Source organism: Brachyistius frenatus, unplaced genomic scaffold, assembly GCF_029030835.1.
Source record: "Brachyistius frenatus isolate BFR_SWC_R1_liver_20210118 unplaced genomic scaffold, ASM2903083v1 Contig_98, whole genome shotgun sequence".
In the NCBI taxonomy this organism is placed as follows: domain Eukaryota; kingdom Metazoa; phylum Chordata; class Actinopteri; family Embiotocidae; genus Brachyistius; species Brachyistius frenatus.
The window spans coordinates 544,400-558,866 of record NW_027210697.1 but is presented as its reverse complement, the minus strand read 5'-3'; the positions used below and the strand labels follow the sequence as shown (position 1 = coordinate 558,866).

General features: G+C 41.8%; 1 protein-coding gene across 6 annotated transcripts; it reads left to right on the top strand.

Annotated features, from left to right (window-relative positions):
- Window positions 1-2,157: 2,157 nt before the first annotated feature.
- rem1 (RAS (RAD and GEM)-like GTP-binding 1) lies at window positions 2,158-13,250 on the top strand. Of its 6 annotated transcripts, XM_069711296.1 has the most exons (7): window positions 2,158-2,219; window positions 2,315-2,529; window positions 6,944-7,059; window positions 9,052-9,428; window positions 10,862-10,953; window positions 11,953-12,166; window positions 12,270-13,250. In XM_069711296.1, exons 4-7 carry the CDS (start codon window positions 9,086-9,088, stop codon window positions 12,545-12,547), a joined length of 927 nt encoding a protein of 308 aa, XP_069567397.1. In that variant the 5' UTR covers window positions 2,158-2,219; window positions 2,315-2,529; window positions 6,944-7,059; window positions 9,052-9,085; the 3' UTR covers window positions 12,548-13,250. The 6 variants fall into 6 exon arrangements, with proteins under 6 accessions (XP_069567397.1, XP_069567398.1, XP_069567399.1 ...); XM_069711297.1 differs by lacking the exons at window positions 2,158-2,219; window positions 2,315-2,529 and having other exon boundaries at window positions 6,802-7,059; XM_069711298.1 differs by lacking the exons at window positions 2,158-2,219; window positions 2,315-2,529; window positions 6,944-7,059 and adding an exon at window positions 7,879-8,738.
- Window positions 13,251-14,467: the final 1,217 nt, after the last annotated feature.

Genomic DNA, 14,467 nt, shown 5'->3' with positions numbered 1-14,467 from the left:
GACAAGTTCTTCCAGGTCTTATACGAAGACCTCCGCGACGAGTTTGGATCCGCGAACAAAATGACGGCCGCCGCGAAGGCGTCAGACGGCACGTCGTTTGACGACGCTGTCGTGAGGGAGCTGAAAATCAATCTGGAGTTTGTCCCCAGGCCGACGGCCAAGAAGACTTCAGGCAGGACGATCAGATCAATTTTGTCATCTATTTTCTCCACTTGAGCCTCGAGCTGCTAGGTTGAGTACGGGTTTCCTCCGGGCGCTCCGGTTTCTTCCCATTGTCAGATATTAGTTTAAAGGGTAATACAAAAAAATAAAAATAAAAAATAAAAAAAACATCAGCAAAAAAAATAAAATGTTGTTTAAAAATGTAGAATAAAAAAAATAAGAAGAAGAAACATATTTTGATTTTGGTTGTGTTTTCGTCTGCGGTCAGATCTCATCGAGGTTGTTTCTGAAACAAAAAGTTAAATGTTGCTTCAAAGTGTTGTTTTATGTATATCTCGTTCTTTTGAGAAAAGTTCATGTTATTATGAGACTAGTTTATAAATCATCACTAAACTTGAAAGTGTGATTTAATGTAATGATCGTGGGCTTGATTTATTGATGTGTTTTTTTTTTCCTTTTTCTTTTCCAGCAAACAATTTTGGAAAAGTCACATTAAAAGTCTTCCCTTATTTAAACAGATGCAAACTTTTACAAGAAATAGGAAGTGTTTTGTTGCCATGGATACAGTGAGTTACACCGCAACACAGCCTCTGTTTTAAAAATTTTTTACGTATAAGCCTGTTTTCTGTTCTTCCAGTGGTACAAAGCTAAAAGAAACTGTCAACAACTAAATCGGCGTGGTCGGTTCACTTTTGTCGTGATCGTCATAACAAAATATGAAACCGTCTCCGGGTGGGCGGAGCTTGACGGGTGGTTTTACACGACGGCGGAGGAAGAAGGAGCACGAAGCAGCACAATTAGACAATTTAGAGGTGCGCTATTTAATATTATTATGTGACGGTGAACTAAATCAGAGCACAACACATCTTCCATCCGTTCGGGTTGGACTGCTTGTTGTTGCATCACAAGAAACCGAATGAGTTTGTTGCAGGTACGGACGGAGGAGGTCTTTGCAGGGACGACTACCGGCGGAAACGCTGCTGACTGTTTTGAAGTACAGTATTTTAAATAATAATAAAGTCAGATTACGCGATCATTACATTAATTCAACTTGGAAAATGTGCTTTCTGTTCACACAAACTCGAGGAAGATCTATCCTTAAAAAAAAAATGTAATTGTTTTACATTTTACCGTGCAGCTAAAAATGACATAATATAAGGTTTGAGTGATGGATTTGATTATCGAGTCATGCGTAATCAAAATGTGTGAGAAAATGTGATTCATACTCAACTTCTCCAAAATCCCATAAATTACACAGAGTGAATATAAGTTGTACACCAATGTACAGCACATGTGCTGTTAACATGCCCGAATAAATTAGTTTTATCAAAGAAAAATTGTGGTATTAAGAATAATTATATTCTCTCTCTCTCTCCTGCTAATATTTACAGTATCGTCGTACGTCACTGGGCTGCCAGTCAAGATGACAGATTGGGGGCAGCGGCTGGATTAAAAAAAATGACGTGTTTTTTTTTTGTTTTTTACAATTTAATAATTTCCGCAACATACTGAAATCACTATTACTGATTAAAGAGTTTTGTTTTAATAATTCAGATTCTAATTTTATTTTAGAATTTAATTTTCTCTGAAATGTGTCACATTACAACACATAACGTGAAAATGTATTTTTGGCCCGTGGGCCCTTCGTCCAGATTAATCTTTAGCTTTTTACAGGAAAGAAAGGAAAGTGTGTGTGTGTGTGTGTGTGTGTGTGCGTGTGCGTGCGCGTGTGTGTGTGTGTGTAAATGGGAAACCTTGTAAAGTGCTTTGTCGACCACCAAGTTGCTACATAAGTCCAAACCATTGACTATTCCTGTTCAGGTGGACGTAGCTCCACCTTCTGTAACCATGAAGGGAAAGAAAGACTTTACTGAGACTCCACTTCTTCTATTTGGAGCTCAAACTAAACCGTGAAAATTTACTGACGGCGCTTCAGATTTTTCTTTTATAACTTCGACTGAAGATTGATGTTTTATTTTTCTCTCCCGCAGAAAAAAAATCTCTTTACAGCAATCTGTGGCAGTGGATCAAGATTCTTCCTCAAAAGGAGGAACAAAGTCCGTATGAATTCCTCTTTATGTATTATAATGTCACTACGTTTAATTTATTTTCAAACGGTGAATGGATTTGACGTCCGTGTCCTTCCCTCCAGGTGCGACCCTTTCTCCGGTCGACGACCGTCCGGCCGACGACCGTCCGACCGACGACCGTCCGACCGACGACCTCGACGGTCAGCAGCTGGATGAATCCCAGCATTCCTCTGTGAGCGCTGACGAGTCCATCAGAAATCTTTGGTGAGAGGAGGACGAGCAAGATGATGCGACAGGACATTAGAAAAAGAAAATAAATGAATCTGCTGTACTTCCTGTGAGTACGGAGACGTTTTCTCTAATACAGGAATGGAAATTTAAAAAAAATGTAAACCTGATTTTATGAATATTTCCACGGTGGTGGTGAAAGTATTCAAGGCCTTTACTTAAGTGAAAGCACCAACACCGCACAGTGAAAACACTCTTACAAGAAAAAGGCCTGCACTGAAAATATTACTGAAGGAAAAGTATGCATGTAGGAAAATGTACTTTATAAGTAAAAAGTACTCTCTGCAGAAAGATGGCACCTGTGGGTGTCATATTGTTATAACATTATGAGTTTATTTTGATTTATGCATCAATGTGCAAGTAACATTTTACTGTTGTTTTTAACTGCCTTATTTAGGAATGTAACTAATAATAATAAACCCTTCAAATAGTCCATTTATTTTTGAGGAGAAAAATAATAATAATAATTCCTTGAAGAACAGGGCTCTGGCACCATCAGTGCTCGGGCCCTAATTATTTTAATCATTTAAAAAACAAAAATCGATTGACAACTTGGTTTGTTTGAATTCTAAAAGCTGTGAGAAATGTTGAGCACAATTACCGACCGATCAATAATCCGATTATCCAAATTAAAATGTGCAGCCCACCTTCTCAACTCCAATTGTACTTCAGGGTCTTCATATCGGTACCGCTGAAACTGTGAGTTCAAACTCCCATGCGTTCATATTTATCCCTCGCTTTCTACTTTGAAATAACATTCCTTTAACACACATTGAATGAAAAACAGTCAACATATATTACAAACTCCCCCCAAAAAATAAAATAAAAATAAATAAATACCCAGGATTTGTTTTTATTTTTTTTAGTCAGTGTGATGGTGCCTTAACGTTGGCGTGCTTGTTGGAGCTCATTTAAATCCTCAAAGAAAAGGACTCGCTGTTCCTCCATCATTTACAGATAGATAAGAGCGGTAGATAACCGTCTTTGCAAACCTTTGTGTCCAGCAGGAGGCGCTGTGATGAGGGGGAAAAAGCCGTCCTGCGTCTGTCCCTCTGCAGCAGCGGTCAGGAGCACATCTACTGCAGCCAGAAATTCACAACGCCAATGAGTTTCCTGTGTTGCTACTACAAAGCTCCGTGTCATTTGCACGTTTATCGACCCATGCTCACTCAGAAACTCAAAACAAAGTGCTTTTCTCTAAGAACCGAAAAGTTCTCTCTGCTTGTCCTGATTGGCTGGCAACAAATTGACACGTCACCAACCAATACGGTGAGGACGTGAGCGGTTCGCGGGCAGCTCAAAACTGTAGGACACTTCAGTACTTCTCCAAACTATACCTTTATCTGCCTATGAACGCAAATATGCAGTTTTACAGAATTACAAAGAAACACATGTAAACAAATTAGCAGGGCGCTGCACATGATTAACATGATTAAAAGTAGAAGTTGGTTGCATGAAAAAAAAAAAAAAAAAAAAGTACCTCAAATCTGTGCTGCTTATATATTATGACAGAAGTGTTCAACTTGCAGGTGAAAAGGTTTTGTCTTCTGTGTTGAGTTGTTTTTAAGTTCATATTTTGTTGATTAAACTATCGACACGGCCTCTAAAGCGTTTGCAAAACAGGAAAAAGCAAACCTGTTTTATGCATTCAGCAAATTAAAAATAACAAAGTAGAGTAAAGCTGAGATGAGTCAGTTCAGTTTAAGATGGTTGTTACGTTTCCTCTTGTGACCACGAGGTGGCAGCAGGAGTCAATATTTGACATCACGCTAATGCTGACAGTACAAAACGTGCACTGCCTGTTTGATGGAGCAACGACATCACCGTCTCTATCTGGACTTTCTATTTTAATATTTCAACCTTAAAAGCATTTGTGAACAAAGTAGAGATTGAATTATGATATTCAACTGAGTTTAAAGTTGGAAACATCGATTCCTCTAAAAGACACAATTACACAATTATTCAATTAAACTCTTATTTCATTCAGAAATATATAAATAACAATATCAAAAGATAATTCCTGAAATGATTATATGTTAATGTCAAATGTACTTTTTGTGGTAGCAAAATTTAGCAAAACAACAATAAAATCTTTGAATATTTAGTCAATAACAGTGCGTATAAGTTTTACAGTAATACATTTGAAACTGCAGCTTGTGATTTATGCACGGCATTAGTTTGTGGTATTACAAGTAACGGGAGCGTCTCTTTCTCGCTCTTTATTCAATTTCGGGAAATTTTCATTCAAGCAGCTCTAAAACGACTTCAGCTGAGACAGCAGTATTTTACCAAACACACCTCATCCTAAAATCTCTTTTACTCAACGTTGAAACAGAAACATTGATTGATTTTTAACTTCAGCTTTAGCCTCAGTCTTTCAGTTTGATATCATGTTCGTAAGTACGGATTGAAAACCCTTTTATAATGATGTCGTTTTTAAAATGAGTCAACTGGAAACTCAGCCAATTAATTAAACGAATGTGAGTTTCACCAGCCAGCTGATTAAAACTACTAATATGCAGTTGATATTTCAGTCATCAAAAAGTAAAAGGAGAGATGCTTTCGTCTCATTCTGTCTGAAAAAAGGAACCAATTGTGCCAAAATCTGTCATTACTGTCAGTTTAAACGGAGCAAGAAAGGAAAGAGTGACAGGCAGCATTGGAGCAGGAAAATAGTCTCGTATGTATAAAAATAAAACAAATAAAAAATTGCTTTCTAAAGTAACTAAAACTGAACATAGAAAGTCCATCTGAGTGTCAATCAGGAATCAGTTCGCCTGCAGAGGGACTGAAGCAGCCGGTGATAAAGTCCATGTACATCAGTGATTCTGTGAAACTTCAAACTTACAGGATGCAGGAGGAAGCTCCGCCTCTTAAATTTAAACTTTTAAACTGAGGGGGAGGACAAAAACCAAACATCTGTGATGTGTTGAGTTTCAGTCGGGACATTCACACTGACACAGAGGAAGTGATGTGTGCTCCTCTATAACCTAATTTTCCATCGCTGCTCGTGTAAACCATGGAAACCCAGTTCTGCCAGAAAAAGGCATGAAAAATTAAGAATGATAAACATGAAAGTACTCATGATAAGTACAAGTCGAGGGGTGGGGGGTGGGTGGGGGGGGGTACTTGATGAAAAGTCTCACTCTGAGTATCATAACAGGTCAAAGTTGTACGATACCAACATTTTGACCGACTCGCTGTCGTTTTCAAACGGTCTTTTCCTTCGTTCCAAGCAGAACGTTCTCGTCGTAAACAGAGTTAAATGGGATCCACAGCCGTCGGCTGTCACGTCTGAACCAACAGCGCCATTTTAAATGTCCCCACCGTGGGATCATTAAAGTCTGAACTGAAGCTGAACTTGATCTGAGTTGTTTGTAATAAAAAAATTTTTTAAAAACGCAGACGACAGCAACGATTGATGAAATGGGAACAAAAAAACATGATGAACTGAAAGAAAGTACGAAATCTACACTTCTTTTTTTTTTGTCCAGAAAACCATGTAATAATCTGAATTAGCATGAAATCACTCAAACGGCAATAACTGTACGACAAAATGCATAAACTTGCCAAAAAAAAAGTAAACTCCGTCCACCGTGTACGTATTATAAATAACGTTTAGCGTTACAGTAACTGATTGACGTACCAGCTGAACAACTTCTTGCACATCTGATTCTTGCGGTAACAACTGGGACAGTCGGTAAACTAGTCGTCCATCAGCGAGCTCGATCGTCATCACACAGCTGGTTAGTACACCGGATCTTCATCGAGCCGGTTACTAATCTGGCCTTTTCACTCCTAATTTGGTATCTTCATCAGTTGGCCAGCAGGTAAATTATCAATTCGTAAACTGCCGGTTAATCTGGTGTCTTCGTCAATGAGTTATTTAATCAACTGCCTCTTTGTTAAGTAATCCCACATGACGAGTTCTTATTAACAGAGTTCGTCCTGTTAAAAAGGAGTTGTTTTTTTTTTTCCCCTCGTGAGGACTTTAAGTCCCTTTAGATGACTCGAGTCACTTATCACTTATGTGACTTATCGTGTGTAAAAGATCCGTCTGATCTGTTTTTATTAACTAACTGTCTTTTAGGTTAAACAGGAAGTGACCAAAATGTTTCCTAAAGCAGCTCACCCTCCACGCTGATAAAAACTCTCTTTCTGTCTCACACACACACACACACACACACACACACACACACACACACACACACACACACACACACACACACACACACACACACACACACACACACTCCCTCCTCCGATATCTGTTTCTCCTCTGCTGTCGCTCTGACACACACACACACACACACACACACACACACACACACACACACACACACACACACACACACACACACACACACACACACACGTGCGCACACAGAGGGAGGTAGATAACTGTGATTCCACTGCTGAATTTTTAACGCTGTTGTGGAACTTTTTTTTTTTTTTTTTTCCAGGCGGGTTACTGTGGCACCAGGGTACTGTTACAGCGGCAGAGACGGGGAGACAGGCTTCACTTCACTTCTGTTGTTTACTGAGGCTGGACGGACACACAGTGTGCACGGGGTGTACGGTGAGTCTGGGAGTTGCATGATATTTTCTAACTATCTATTTAGTTGTAAGTTTAATTTTTTTTTTTTTTAAATCATACGTGAAATGTATGTTTTCTCATGTAAAACTGTATCTTTTACTTGTATAATGTCTCAAAACAACAAATGTGACTTGCAGATGTTTCACATGTCAGACACACATTTCTGTTTTCATAAATCTACATATAATGTTTTGTGTAATAGTTTTAGACGTCTCGCGTGCAAAGTTTGAGTTTGAAATTTGAAAACATAGATGTCTCGTGATTTGTTTTAAATTTGTTTCCTGCTGGTTTCATTTAGTATAAAAGTAAATTAATACAGTTTATGACCTCTTTTCTGCCGGCTAATTAGCGATCGCACACTATCTGGCAATTTTAATGAGCTCTGTGACTGCTGACCTTTGACCTCAACACTGTCTGTAGTTTGTCGTTCATGTTGTTGAGAAACAAAGCAAAGTTTTGAATGTAATCACTGGAGATTTTAAAGGATTTTGCTCGATTGCTGATGCTGTTGTTTTTTTTAAACTGTACCTTTGAGCCCTCACGTTAACTGACTGCCGTACTTGGCACCTTTATATACTTGAATTATTTATTGTAGAAGGTTTGTTTGTGTGTCTGTGCTCCCTTTTCCACACTATGAGAAAATTCATTTCCTAGTAACCGTGACTTGATCTCAGATGCGGATTCGTTCCAAATGATGTTCAGTCTGACAAGTTCATAACTTTTCTGAGTTTTTCTCAACCGATTCTGTTCCCTCTCTGGAGTGTTTATTCTGACAACATCTCTTTGTCTTGTTATTGTGGAGCTCCACTGCTGAAAGCTACTCGAGTCGGTCAGTCAATGAAACTGACGATTCACTAAAGTGAGTTCGGTTTAAAGGTCCTGTATTCAAGATTTGTTCTTACATGTGGTGAACACCTCTAGAAGTTGCATGTACACTATATATGTCGGACTCAATAAGAGTCGATCTAACGATCTAATCTAATGTAGAAATGCAGAACTCTGAGAATTTAGATATGAACCATATGAAGTTTCTTCTCCACAGTCAAATTGCAACCAGCACAACTTCCTCAGTGGTCAATGCTTGAATCCCACTGGATGTTATTTAGCGTATTAAACCAGGCAGGAAATCAGGAGAGCGCAGCTGCTTTCTCCATCTGTGATAAGATTATTTATTTTAATCTTTATTTAACAAGGAAGTCTCTGCAGCTAAATTTTCTCTTACAAGAGAGGCCCTGCCACAATTAAAGAGTAGATTATTAACACAGTGTCACATAGAGGAACTAATACATTCGAATGTCGCACAATAAAGGCCAATAATATGTATTATATTATTATCATATGTAATATCAAACTTACACTGAAGAGTTCACGCAGTGTTTTCAACGCAAGCTCTGGTTGAAACCGACAAAAATCCGTTCAATCTGTAACGACGCCCGGCAGTGAGGTGATGGTGATGGCGTCTGCGTAACCCGTTGGTTACCGCTTGGTGGCGCGGTTCGTGAACGGCCTCCCGTTCGGATGTTGGCCGTCGCCGTCTTGTTACATCGGAGAGGTTTGGAGTTGGTAATGACCATATTTGGGTGAGCTGGGAAGAAGTAAGCGGTGGATCTGACTGATCTGATTGGAAACCCGATGATACTACGTCCCGCCCACCGACGGCCGTAAGCTGAGTGCACCACACGCCTGTCAATCAAGCAGACACGCCCCCAAAAACACAGCTTTTTGTGGCATATATATTATGTAATTCATAGATAGACCGCCAGAAAACTAATAAGAAGGAGTGACTTTAGCTAACAACAACAAAATAACTTGTGGCTGTATTACACACTTTGGCGTGATACCAGGTTGTAAAGTAACACTCTGCGGTTGTTTTAAATGTCAATAAAATCACCTTTAAACATCTTAAACCTCTTAAACACAGTATTGGACCAGACTTCTTATTCTGAAACCTGAACCTCCTGTCTCCACACTCAGGCCCGTCCTGTCCTGATGCTGTTACCATAGCAACATGACCCTCAACACCCAGAGAGAGAAGGAGCCCCTGCGGCGGCGAGGCAGCACGCCGGTTCCTCCCCTCTACCACCACGCGTCCTGGACTCGGGACCTTCGGCCCGACCCGGAGCAGCCCCAACCCCAGCGCAGTCACCCTCCTCTGGGACAGTCAGCATCCTACCACCCCGGAGACAAGTCCCTCCACTACCGCGCCCAGTGGAGCTCGGACTCGGATGATGACTCACAGAGCGACTCGGACTGTGTTTACAGAGTGGTGTTGCTCGGTGACCATGGTGTTGGAAAGACCAGCCTCGCAGGAATCTTCGCCGGGGTCACAGAGAAGGATGAACAACCCGGAGGTGGGGCTTTGTGTGCGGTTGTCTTTCATGTGGTTTGTTGTCATGAAGCCTGAATGTTCTCACTAACTTTATTAACTGCTTTTTCATCGTAACCGCTCTTCAATTTGTCACACTCTGTAAATGTTTTCCCCCGAACTCTGGTTTCAATCAGTCCTGACAGAGTCCTACTTTCCCAGCAATATTCAGTATTTAATACGTGGACAGAAAAGGATGCGTGCAATGCCTTGGGAACGGTGACTGTCACACGATTGTGACAGATAAAAGAAAGAAATTCATCTGAAACAGTTCGGACCACAGATGCGCAAAATTAATAAAACATAATTAATTAATTTCAAATTAATCAAATTAATACAAATTAAAAATTCATTATTTCATACAGTGGAACATATTTTTCAAGTATTTCCTTCTTTTTTTTGTACAAAAATGGCCAAAAGAGCATTAAATTAATTAAAACAATTGTTTTATAGCTTTCCCACCCAAACTCGGTCCTCAGTAGATCTGTGCACAGTTTCTGTCTCTGACTTTGTTATGACATCGCAACCTTGACTGACTTGAACATCATTGATCAGCTCTCGTGTCACGTGCGGGTCGGCCCGAGGCCATGATTGACAGCGTGCATTGATAGACTCTCATGGTGCGAGGGGCAGAGCCTGTCTGCTGTTACTTTCCAGCCTGACGAAGCGCTGCTTCCGGTTTTACTTTTTTTTTGTTTTGTTTGTTTGTTTACTCTGGGTCCTGATACCGCTGCTTCAACTTAGTTTTTATGTTGTCATCGTTGTCCCCTATTTTTCGTCTGTCTCCTCTTGACCGTGGTCATAAAGGGCAGCTGTGATTTTGTCATTGGTCCTTCATGATGTTGTTGTTTTTTTTTCAGCCGTAGAAGCGATGGTGTTGCTCAGTTTCTCATCCCCTTTTTGGATGTGTTGCCTTTTCAACCTTGTACACGCCGATGTAGATATTTTGCAGAATTTTGGCCTCTCGTCCACACGCAGACGTCCTTTAACGTCACAAAAACAATTATTTAATTTTTTCACGTGCAGATTTTTTCAACTCCATTTGGAAAAAAATGAGGTCACACCTAAATTCGCACGTGCCACGTGAAATCTATGAACCACAACAACAATGGCGGCTTTTACATTCGATTAGCACTACAAGCTGCAACCTTAACTATAAATGACTAAAGAATTAGCTACCATATATATTTGTTGTTTTTTTTAGTCGCTACCACAGAAGAAAAATAAGCTCACTATGTTGTGAACGCTCTTCTCTGGTATTTGACGTATCGTTGATCTCGACTTTACCGACACCTGCTGGCATTGGCGTGACATTTTGTAAAATGAAGATCACGTGGACGGTTTTAATTAAAAGGAGGGTTACATTATCAGTTTAGAAAGATGATATAAATGAATGTTTGTGTTTATTGTTTGATGCAGAGAACACGTACGAGCGGACTCTGACAGTGGATGGAGAGGAAACCACACTCATCGTCATGGACACCTGGGGGGGTGACAAACTGGTATTGTGTGTGTGTGTGTGTGTGTGTGTGTGTGTGTGTGTGTGTGTGTGTGTGTGTGTGTGTGTGTGTGTGTGTGTGTGTGTGTGTGTGTGTGTGTGTGTGTGTATTTGTGTGATGAACTGTGTGTAGCTGAATGTAAACCTGCTGGTTTCGTGTCCTGATCCACTGAACAAAACAACACCAATAGTTGTTTTTTTTATTATTCCATTTATATATTATATATTATTTATTACATATTCTTGTGATGTTAAAAGTTTTATTTTTTTATATCGAGAACATAAGCTCATTATGTTGAGATGTTGAATTTCCATATTGTATGATCAGCACGCTGCCACCGGCAAAATCGTAAAGGTTTATTATTAATGAGGTAGCGGGTTGGTAATATCTGTCACAAAGGTCTAACTTTACAATAGATACTCTAATGTTTCACAAAAGAGAAGCTTTTATTGTGGAAATACTATCGGAACAGAAATAACAGCCGCAGAAAGCTCTGACAACACAACAAATGAACGCTGATCGAACCGTAAGGCGGCTGCTCGTGAGGGTGAAACTAAGGACAGAAACATAGTAGAATAAACCGTGTTGTGTTGCGGTTGTGGACGGGGGAGCTACGGGGATTGGTGGACCGGCGTGGTATCTATTGACCCCGTGGTGCAGCTGAGGTCTGGAAACTGTCCAATTCAATCGCTGCCCGCTGTCGGGCCTTTTGGATTCAAACTGTGAACTCACAAATCACTTCACTGACACTTATTATTGTTGTCAATTTGTCTTCCTGTTGAGTTCAGTGTATGTATACTCAGCTGTCTTATTCAGACAGGAAAGAAAGCCCAGCGCAGTCCCATGACGGGACTGAAGGGACTACATTTCCCAGCATGCCATGCCCGATTAAGAAAGCCTCGGTTACGCTCGCTGTGCTGCCCGACTTAGAGCCGGGGCAGGCAAACGTAAGAAGTAGACTTTAGTTGAAAAGAGAAGTGTTCAAATCTGGATGAATGTGTCTCCGGTCAGGAGGGCGACGACGACGACGGCTCCTCCCACGACGACTGTCTGAAGGTGGGCAACGCCTACGTCATCGTCTACTCCGTCACCGACCGCGCCAGCTTCGACTTCGCCGCCGAGCTCCGCATCACGCTGCGGCGCACCCGCCAGGCCGAAAACCTCCCCATCATCCTCGTGGGGAACAAGAGCGACCTGGTGCGGTCGAGAGAAGTCGCCGTGGAAGGTGAGGTCAAAGGTCACGGGCGGGGGGGCGGGGGGGAGGTGTAACACACATGCGTATAATGTGATAATTTGACCTCTTTACGTGCGCGCCGTTTGCTTCCCAGAGGGCCGAGCGTGCGCGGTGGTGTTCGACTGTAAGTTCATCGAGACGTCGGCGTCGCTGCAGCACAACGTCGCTGAGCTGTTCGAGGGCGTCGTCCGGCAGATCCGCCTCCGTCGGGACGGCAGCGAGGCCATCCAGCGCCGACGCTCCATCTACAAACGCAAAGAGAGCCTCACCCAGAAGGCTCGGCGCTTCCTGGATCGGCTGGTGGCGCGCAAAAACCAGCGCATGGCGGTCAAAGTGCGGTCGAAGAGCTGCCACGACCTGGCCGTCCTCTGAAGACACGAGTTGTTGGGGTTTTTGTTGTTGTTGGTTTTTGACCCGTTGAAGTTCTCTCTCTGGTTGCGACATCGTGGATGATGCAGCGATTCTCACGCTCCTCGAGCTGACAGACTGTCAGACGGATCAGCAGCGAAATGAGTCAACAGACAGTTACGTAATCACTGCGATCGATGCGATGAGCTCATTTCCCCGTTTGACCGTTTTGGTGTCAGACTTGTTGTGACCTTTCCTCCAGATGACCGACATATAAAAGAGACCGGGCGACTGTAAAGGATCATAGCGTTAACGTTTGGATGAGTGTTCGGTGTGTATGTGTGTGTGTGTGCGTGTGTGTGTGTGTGTGTGTGTGGAGGGGTGACTGTTGTATTCTCCGTCATGGAGGACGTGCTGTAGTTTCCACTGTGTCCGCTGTACTGTCATCCTGAGGTCTCCTCTGTTTTCAGTTCAACACTGTGCAAAAATAAAGTCTTAAAGGAGCAGTCATCTCAAAATCATGTTTCGCAGACATGAATATCGATTTAATTTAATTTCTCTATGTTTGTTCATTATAAATTATTCCTTTTCATTTTAAAGATTTGAAGTTCTATCAACCCCCTTCCTCCAACAATGATTATCCAACCGTAACCGGGTGCCATACTTCAGTCTGGATTTCTCCATATGTTAAAGCACTGTACACAAAAGTCTGCTAGGAGAGATAGCAAAAGGGTAAGGAATTAACGTCAGCATATCATCAGCTGCTTTTGTTAACTTCTCTCTGAAATCAAAATGAATATCAACTTCATTTTGTGTTTTTGTCAGATCTGTTTTGATTTTTACATACATGTATATGGTATATAGGTTCACGGTCTCACTTTTTTTTATTGTTTTTATTTCAAATCACTTCATTTGATTCTAAATGATTCATCCAAATCTTCTCGTGTTTACCGGTTTTATTTTGTCTCTGCAGGAGCTGTTTCACATCACGTAAACACACTGTCAGGACTCCTGGACGTTTACTGTCGCCGTGGTGACACGTGGTCCTCCAGCCACCGTAGAAGGTTGTTTACCGAGCGGTCGTCGCGACAACGTAGTCGCACGCTCGCACCCCGGTACGGTTGACAGAAAGCAGGCCCAGGTGTTTGGGACGGTGTCTTCCACGTGGGACTTTCCTGCCCAGAGTTTAACCTGTCAGGCGGCAGACAAACCCGGAACCGAGCAGTATTAACTTCTAGTCTGTAGCCATGGTAACAGCTCCGTGAGACTGTTTTTATGCACTTCGGGGATGAATGCTAAAAAAAAATGGCACACAATCACAACGGCAGCTGATGTTCAGTCTCATCATTTAGCGTGATAGCTGCAACTCAGCACGAAAAACAAACGTTAGATGTTGACCTGATGACGCCCGCCGAAGTTGTTTTTTTTACCGCCCGTAACATGAACGAGACGGTCGTTGGGACGTTTCCTTTAAAGCAACAGATATCAGCCCGAAGGTGGCGCTGTCAAGTAAAAGTGGAGGTGACGGATCAGTCGCTGATTTACTACAAGAAGTGAGCTGCTATGAAATAACATTAAAAGTGGTTTACATCACCAGCAGTTTATCTGAAACCCACATCAGACCGTCTGGTTGTCCTGGTTTTTACTGATTAAATATCCTATCTGCTTATTGATCAGACATTTTGGTCACACACACACACACACACACACACACACACACACACACACACACACACACACACACACACACACACACACTCTCTGCGGTTTTAGTGGGACAGTAGATCGGAGGAGGAGTGTTGAACATTGATTTGATGAGAGTAATGGAAAGAATGCATGACTCTGCTCACCCCGGATGACACACACACACACACACACACACACACACACACACACACACACACACACACACACACACACACACACACACACACACACACACAC

Bases quoted from the DNA above. Each gene is read 5' to 3' on its own strand.
- rem1 (XM_069711296.1), top strand. From the start codon at position 9,086: ATGACCCTCAACACCCAGAGAGAGAAGGAGCCCCTGCGGCGGCGAGGC. The intron at 10,954-11,952 runs GTGTGTGTGTGT...GTCTCCGGTCAG, and splicing joins GTGACAAACTGGTATTGTGT to GAGGGCGACGACGACGACGG. The intron at 12,167-12,269 runs GTGAGGTCAAAG...TTTGCTTCCCAG, and splicing joins GAGAGAAGTCGCCGTGGAAG to AGGGCCGAGCGTGCGCGGTG.